The 9129-nt window shown below is 40.1% G+C and overlaps 1 protein-coding gene across 1 annotated transcript; it reads right to left on the reverse strand.

The window, feature by feature from the left end:
- Positions 1-392: 392 nt before the first annotated feature.
- Positions 393-6603, reverse strand: LOC123992694 (microtubule-associated protein 6 homolog). Its single transcript, XM_046294105.1, has 3 exons — positions 5357-6603; positions 4016-4241; positions 393-2281 (listed from the first exon to the last, which is right to left on the reverse strand). Exons 1-3 carry the CDS (start codon positions 6103-6105, stop codon positions 2075-2077), a joined length of 1182 nt encoding a protein of 393 aa, XP_046150061.1. The 5' UTR covers positions 6106-6603; the 3' UTR covers positions 393-2074.
- Between the last annotated feature and the right edge of the window lie 2526 nt (positions 6604-9129).

A 9129-nucleotide genomic window follows, 5' to 3' on the forward strand; every position in this document is an offset into this window, starting at 1 on the left:
TCAGGTAAATTTAAAAACGTAAAATATGAATGGGAATATACTTCAGTTAGATTTTACTCATAAGAATTTCTAGGGGTGCCAATAATTGTAGCACACATTTTGGAGAAAAATATTTATATAATTTACTTCACAATACGTTTTTTCAATCAATTTACTTCAATTAAAGGTTTGATTTTTTTGTGATTTTTTTTGAAAGAAAGACCAAGAGGATAAACATCAAAGATTTTTTTTTACAGCCCGTTTTGCTCATATTTACCAAGGGTGCCAATATAAGTGGAGGGCACTGTACATCTTCTGAAGGAGTCTGAGAGAGTGTCTATGGGCCAGTTCAAGGCTTCAAGATATGTGCACTAACTAATACCGTATCATGGTAATAAATCACAACATTCAGATTCTGCTTCAACATTTTTAATCAGTTCATTCAGAGCAAGCTGAGAATACAAGCACACAATCACAACACATCTGGAGTATATGACATATTGTCATCATTTCACACGGTTTGAGTACATTAGCATCAAACTGACAGCATATAGTTCAAAGTGTCATAGCACCGAGGTGTGGTGTGCTCAACACGTTAGTACTGGGGGGCAGGCGCTAGGAGCAGGTGGGCTGCGGAGGTCTAACACACTGAACCCTGACAGGCAGCAGAGAGCAGGGTGGTCTGGGATACAATAGACAGTAGCAGATGCACAACAGCATATGGGAGGAGGACTGCCACATACTGTAACACACTGGCGGACTGCAGGTACATAAGAGAGACAGGGTGAGAGTAGCACTCACATTCACTGTGAATTGATCTGATATCAATGGTTCCAGACAGGCAGCTGCATGTTCCAAAAAGCGATTTTGATCTTCTAATCCTGGCCCACTCCTTATCTTTTTACACGTAACTACTGAGCCCATTGAAGAAAGTGGAGGTGATTGAGTAAATACAAAATCCTATTTCCTATATCATACATATGCTCATTTTTAACATTATACATGGTTTTGCACACAAATAGCATCACAGCTTTGTAATGGATAAAATAACGACATATAATTAAAGAGGGGTGTATTATCAGAAATACATCCGTTTTCATACTGTATCAAATAACTGGAAAGTTGACAAAGTGGTTCTCACATTGAAGAAGGCAGTAGAACCATGTGTGTGAAGGCAGAACTACAAAGCTGGTGGGTTGACATAACAGCTTCAATAGGCACTAGAATACTACGTGCATCTTTTGTACTGTAAGTCAGTGACAGTTTTGTTGTTTGTTTGTGTAGACACTTATGGTATGAGATCAGACTATCACTACACATGCAGTTATTCTGGAAATGGTTTGCCCCCTTTGATTTCTCATTAATGATTTAAATTACAAACTAGATTGTGACCATGGGAATAGTATATTTGAATGCGACTATACAACCAGAAAGAGGGCCTTGCATGCAAGCTGTAGAAATGACATTACAGTTCAGCTGGTTCCTTAGCAACCAAATTGATGAAACCAGATATCTTCCTGAATAATTAAATGAAATCTAGGTTCAAAGAGTGGAGTCACTGTAACCAGGAAACGCTACAGTAATTAAGATTTTATATCTGCAGAGACCAGATAGTCAATGCAGTCTAAGAGATGGAAAATAAGAACAGAGACTATCACTATGAGGATATAGTCAGATAAATAATCAAAACCTCACTGCCTTCAATTGCCATTTAAGAGCCAATAACGGTTCTCTACATATACTGTGTATCAATGACTCTCTGTTTTACAATGGTTTTCTTTCTACAAAAGATTGACAAATGCACCAAAATAATGTGCAAAATATGTGCTAAACTTATAACAGAGAGAGTAAGTGCACACTCACACACACACACCCGCGATCACACAGACACGCACAAAGCACTATAGTTAAATGACAGCATGGTGAAAACATCAAAATGTCAACTTAAAAGCTCCACATCTAGTGCGTATACATAGAGATGAGGAACATGAAGGAAAATACAGAGAGAAAGAGATAGACCAAATGGATGAGAGTCCTCTAATTCATTAGGCAGCCTTTAATTCCCTAAGTAAAGTAGTGCAGAGATGATTTGTTTTTACTTTTTTGCCTCAGCCAGTCTGTTGCTTATCTCTTTGCTCTTTTTTGAAATAACGCCTCCCTCTGGCTTGCACTCGTCTGGCTTGGTGCTCGTGGAGGTTTTCTTCTTGGTTGACAGTGCACCAGCGATGGTCTTCTCTTTCACCTTTTTCACCATTTTGCTCGTTGTCGTTGTCTTTTTTGGTTTGGTTTTTGTCTTGTCCACCTACAGAGGCAGAGAGGAGGGCATTTTATACTTGACATCTTCCTAAAACTGTAGGTAAACTACGCAGCCAAAATGTCATCAGTACAGGTTACAGTATCATCTTTGGACTGATACTGTACGCTACAATGAAACAAAGAGCTCATGAATCTCTAAGGTGAACACTGGCAATGAATTTCCTGGAGATGTTACAGTAAATATTTATTCTGGACATGCAATACATACAGTTACATACAGTTACATACTGTTACTAACATCAAATAAAAGAGCAAATGTCACCATCTTGTTGATAATATTTGCAATGCGTGGTTAGAACAAAATCTTTATTTAAAAAATAAACGGTATGAAGTTGGGGTTAGTATATGAACAGCTAACATAATATGCACCATCTTATTCCCTTTCCCTGGGACAAGACTATATTTTTGGTCATATTCAACAAATTATGATTTTTTTGTAAAGAAAATTGTGCTATTTTCCCTTTGTATAACGTGCCTCTCCTAACACCAATCAAACCAAAGGATTGAGAGGTGAAATGTCATGGAAAACAACACGTTAATTGAATGAATCCATGCTCTCTTGGTGGTCTTGAGAGAGGCAGTATAAACTCTGAGGATGTGGCTGACAGCTTTGCTGAAGGATTGAATTGTCTGGCAGTTTGGTGACTAATGTGACCCTAGTCCTGTTGGTTAAGGTGCCTTAATCAAGGTGTGAGTTAATTTGAGGTCAACCTCCATGCCTTCCAGAAGAAATTGACAACACACCTGACTACAGCAGATCTAGAATAGAGCTGCTCTCAGTCTCAGAACAGTCCTACAAGAGTGAGAGATGGAAGGGCCATATAAACACAGCATGCAGACACATTCCTACCACTCGTTCCTACCACTCATAAACATGCATGTGGAGATTTAATGAACTCTGATTGATTACATAAGTTTTGTGATGTGCTAATGCTTATCTTAATTTTGTAGTTTAGACAGTTATTCTGGGACTTTATACTGTACAACATTACAAAGTTATTAGGACCTGTCACGACTTCCATCGAAGTCGGCTCCTCTCCTTGTTCGGGCGGCATTCGGCGTTCGGCGTCACCGGCTTTCTAGCCATCGCCGCTCCATTTCTCATATGTCCATTTGTTTTGTCTTGTTCCATACACACCTGGTTTTCATTCCCCAATCAATCTACATGTATTTAGTCCTCTGTTCCCCACCATGTCTTTGTGTGTAATTGTTTATTGTTACGTGATTATTTTGTCAGGCGCTGTACTTTTGTTATAGACCGTGTTTGTGGCACTAGTATGTTTTATGTGCTGTCGTTGTTGACCGGTATTAAAGTGGGCCTGTTAAATATACTCCGCTCTCCTGCACTTGACTTCGCCTCCCATATACACGCCTAACAGGACCATGAAACAGGCTACAGGGATGTTTGTGATATGTAGAATTTCCTAATCAAATTTCATGATCTAAATGGTTATTACTGCACCTATATCAAAATAGTATGTTGCTTGAAGGAGAACATATACATGAAATCAACAATGTCCAATGTAACTAATGCAGTTTGACGTTTAATTAGCATTATTTGGATTTATCCTAATTTTCACTGAGACATAAACATGAATTGGCCCGTCACAGCAACGGGTTTGAAAACTCGAAATTGAACATGTATTTTGTACAATTAGATAGACATTTTAACATAAAATAGTCCGTGTTCATTGTCACATGCATGTTGATGTGGGCTCACCTTGGTGGTCTCCTTGCCACCCGGCTCGTTGTACAGGCTGCGTATCCTCCTGCGCTCCAGCAGCTTGTTGTCAGTGGGCTGCACCTTGGTCTGCTCTCCCTTGTAGGTGGCGCTGTAGCTGGTCTCCAGGCTGGACTTGTCCTTGTCATCCGCAGGAGGTTTGTACTGAGACTGGGGCTTGGTTGACTTCACTGGCTTCACATCTTTGTACGCCTTGAACTCATTTCTGAAAAACAATGAATCAGCAAACTCAGCAAAATCATTAGTTCCCCTGTTCATCATCAAAAAAATCACTTAGTTTTATTATGAATCCCAGACAAACAATGTTGTTGCCCAAAATCTGTGGAAGGAAATGGACTGAAATGACTCATCAGATTTACAGCCGAAGTCTACACAGGGAGGGTAGCATGACTCGTTAGTCACTTTACTCCCCATTACAGTAACAGCAACACAGGGCTTCTGGTTCTTTTCACACACAGACGACAACTGCAAAACACTCTACACATTTTACACAAAAAACAATTGACCATGCAGTCAAAAATGAGGGAAACAAATGAGGGAGAGCCCCTCCAGGGAGGCCTAAGGGATATACAGAGCTCCTTTACTGCCTTGGCCTTGACATGATGTGCTACTGTATTGATCTGGTAAAACCATAGAGGAGGATGAAACGGGGAGAAATCAATGCTGCAGTAGCTATCTATGACAATATTAGATCACAGGACACTGAAATTAGAGAACATACTGTATGTTAGATCAAATATCTCACGAATAAACCCCATTTAAGATGAACCTAGAAAAAAACGGACATGTACAGTTCATGATGGAAAGGTAGAGTGGGTTTTCTTGAGTAGATTATATAGCCCAGTAGGGATAATGTGTGTTTTATTGTCAATAGACTGAAGGCTACATGCATCTTGGCTTTGCTACTGCTAGTACAGTAACTACCAAAAATGCATGCATCAATTATTAATCACATGTATTTAGATGTTGTGCACAATATGTTCTTAGCTTACCAACATGTGCACAACATTTAAATAAATTGATTAACAATTGCTGCATGTATTTAGCTAGTTACTGCAATTATATATTAAGATGTTGTGTAATGAATTGTACATTGAGTATTGTCCAGGCAACACAAAATATTGTGTTAGGCCTTTTTATTAAAATAATTTTGGGCTCCACAATAAAGTTATTTGTGGCCTACATTCCATGTTGAATTTAGGGTTGACATATTTAAACTGCGAAAAAAGGTATATTTCACAGGCAGTACATGTGTGCATAATGTAATTCAATAATAAACATTCAATGAAATACATAGTCCCACTGTAGTCAGATCCTCACCTATAAGAGCTGCCAGTGCCAGTTGAGACGACATGTTTTATCTGTCTGTTCAGCGCGTCTGCTGCTGCCCTTCCTTTCCCCTCCACAGTGACATCTGCCGGTGGCTGTCCCTCCATTTTGGCACTCACTTTCTTTTCTACAGTTTTCTCCTTCTTCGCTGTTTTCTTTTTCCTCTCTTTGGATACTTTCTCTTGCACCTTTTCTTCAATTTCACTCTTCTCCACACCGCTCTCGTGCTCTGTAGTTGCATGCTTCGTTGTGGTCCCCACGCCCCGTTCTTGGGCATCGAAGGAGGCAGTTGGGCTGGGTTTGGGGATCCAGGGGTGGTCTCCCTTTTTCGGGACAGGCCATGGTTTATAATCCTTCTGATACTGTGTTACGTTGTGGAAAGGTGTCGCGGAGGGGTGATATTCATTCTTGGGTTTGCAGCTGGGCTCCGGGCGTATATCTTTCCATTCCCTGAAATCCTGGCGCATCACAGACGCACTACAGCCATGTTTTCCTGATGCGGCACCAGTCGCGGGCGGTGCCCTTACCGCCGCCGCCTCCTGTTCACTGTGAGAAGGCTGGGTTTCTATGGTGATGGGGCCGGTCCTCGTCTGTCTAGATGGTGGCTGAGGGTGGAGATGCTGCACCTCAGCCACATCCGAATATTTCGTGAAAACCAAAGGCACAGCGATGTCCGCTTTGTCTAACTCACTCCAGAAGCGGTTAATGCAGCAAGCCCGTGTGATGCACGGCCAGGCCATAATCAACGATGGATATATAATAACCTATGCACTTAAAATCTGAATCAAAGTGTTAAGCTACTGATGAGAGAGGCCTGGATGAACGTCCTACTCACGGACCAGAGACGGGAAAATGATGCTCCCTGCGCACACTCAAATTCTGTCCAGTCAGAAAAATGTACGTGTCTACCTATGTCTCTATTTTTCAGAATAGAAAAACGATGCTTGCTGGATGGTAAGAAATTGAAGAGCCTTATAATACAAATGAGGAAAGTCCGTTGTAGGCTACTAGTTCTACACAGCTACTATAATTTAAACTGAAATAGACTGAATTTGCTGTGAGGAGCCCATTGCATTCGCGGTCTGGATCGGCTTTCTGATGCGCATCAGAGGGGCCCCACCCCGCTACGTTCCACAATCCTCAGAAGATGCCCGGGGTCTGCACGGTGAACTGTCACCTGGGTCCGTCACCGTTAGGCCGCAAAGAGGGAGGAGATGCTGCCTGGTTAACCCTCCCTTTCCCGATGATGATGTACAGACACGGCAAACGTCGGTCTAGTGTACAGTATAGCATACCTCAGCGCTCACATACTATAAATGAATGGCGGGAGATGTACAGTCAACTGCCAAAATAACGGAACAACTTGAGTATAAATTAGGTGTACAAAGTATCACGATGTCAGGTGTGGTTCCTGAGTTCATTAAGCAATTAAAACCATCATGCTTAGGGTCATGTATAAAAATTGCCATTATTTTGGCTACTATGACTATGCCCCCATAGGATGTCCCCATATTCAGGGCATGAGTGGTCACTGAATGGTTTGATGAGTATGACAATTATGTAAAACATATGCCATGGTCATCTCAGTCACCAGATCTCAACCCAATTTAACACTAATGTGAGATTCTGGAGGAGCGCCTGAGGCAGCGTTTTTCACGACCATCAACAAAACACCAAATTATGGAATTTCTCTTGGACGAATGGTGTCACATCTCTCCAATATAGTTTCAGACACTTGTTGAATCTATGCCAAGGTGAATTGAGGCTGTTCTGGCTCGTGGTGACCCAACACCTTATTTTAAGACACTTTATATTGGTGTTTCCTTTATTTTGGCTGTTACCTGTATATGTATAGCCTAAAGCTCTGTGAGTAGGCTTTAGTTATACCATCAGTACTGAATAATTATGAGTAGACCTATGGTGCTTGAGGGTAGTGGGGTGTGATTCAATGTGTTGTCCTACTTTATTGAGTATGTGAAGGTCACAAATATCAGTCACTGAAACACTGTTGGGAACAAACAGAAACACAGGGGGATAGAAAAAGCTACAAATAGTTGGAACAACCAGTACATTATTCAAAACATCTACAAATGGCTGAGAGTAACACAAATTATAATGGAGGGACATATTACATAGGCTTTGGGAAAGGGTAAATTGCATAATTGTTTGGGTTTCATATCATGTTGGAAAGTTATCTGATGAGCCAATATGAGGCTTATAATGCGTTTAGGCATTTTGTTTCCATCAATGAGACTAGAAGTGGAATTGATGGATAGCCTACCTGTCATTGCTCATCAAATCAAATGACATTTTATTGGTCACATACACATACTCATTTACCAGATGTTATTGCGGGTGTAGTGAAATGCTTGTGTTCCTAGCTCCAACAGTGCAGTAGTATCTAACAATAATACACACACATCTAAAAGTAAAATAATGGAATTAAGAAATAAATAAATATAAATATTAGGATGAGCAATGTCAGAATGTTTAAATCTGTATATTAAGTAAGGAAAATTTGGCAGTATGTATTCTATTATACTTGATTCACAGAAGACTCCTTATAAATATGTACAGTATGCAAGATACATTTTCATGTTTATTTTCACCATGATTCATTCATTGGTTTCAATGTGGGGGTCAATGTGTCTTTTATCAAGCAAAAATGTTAAGATTACAGAATCATTGCGAAACAAAGATATGCTTTGTGAAGCTACAATAGCTGTTATGAACCAAGGACAGTCTCTGAGACACATTGTCTCAAAGCGCTGTAACGGAATCTCTCACCCTTTGACTACCATTGGATTTTCCCTGCTTGTGTATCTGTTCATTTCAATTTTGACCTCATGGTCCATGGATTGATTGTTTAAGCAAACACATTTGTCCAATCAAAGAAAAATTATATTGACTTTTCGATTAGATTTTGCTAACATTTCCTTTATTAGTTGACAATCATCATTGACACACATTTCATCCCTTGCTTCAAACTGGTCTCAGAGCATTTCATATTATTCTGTATGTAAATCCGAGACACTCCATTTAGTATGATATGTTACGAATTTGCAAAACGTACAGTATGTTGCGAATTTGCAAAAGTGCAATATATTACGAATTCTCGCTAGGTGGCTAACATTAGCTAGGCTTGGGGTTAGGGTTAGGGGTTAGGGTTAAGGTTAGGGTTACATTTATGAGTTAGGTTAAAGGGTTAAGGTTAGGGTTAGAGAAAGGGGAAAGGTTAGCTAAAAGGGTTAAGGTTAGGGTTAGGTGATAGGTTAGCTAACATGCTAAGTAGTTGCGAAGTAGCTAAAAAGTACTAACTACATCAAAAGTCACTAATTAGCTAAAATGCTAAAGTTGTCCATGATGAGATTCAAACTTGCAACCTTTGAGTTGCTAGACATTCACATTATACAACCACCCATCCACCCTGACCAACCACCCTACTTTCATTTTTGCCTTGAGTAACCATCTGTCTTATGTAACCATACCAAACATAACATATCTTATTTTTTATGCTATTTGACGCCTAGTCTGTGAGACCAGACTGCTTGCTTATGTAGCTTATAAATGGCATGTTATATGACTAAAGAGAGGCAACATTTTGACATAATGAAACAGATAATATTCAAGGACAATGTTCTGTTGTCCCCTGCAATAATACAAAGAGAGTACACAATGTGCTCTGTGACAGTCACAGCACCATTCACACTGTCGCCCCTCCTTTGAGGGGTATAAACTTGTTCAACCAAGTGTGAGAGAGCACT

This window comes from Oncorhynchus gorbuscha, linkage group LG13 (genome assembly GCF_021184085.1).
Source record: "Oncorhynchus gorbuscha isolate QuinsamMale2020 ecotype Even-year linkage group LG13, OgorEven_v1.0, whole genome shotgun sequence".
Lineage (NCBI taxonomy): Eukaryota > Metazoa > Chordata > Actinopteri > Salmoniformes > Salmonidae > Oncorhynchus > Oncorhynchus gorbuscha.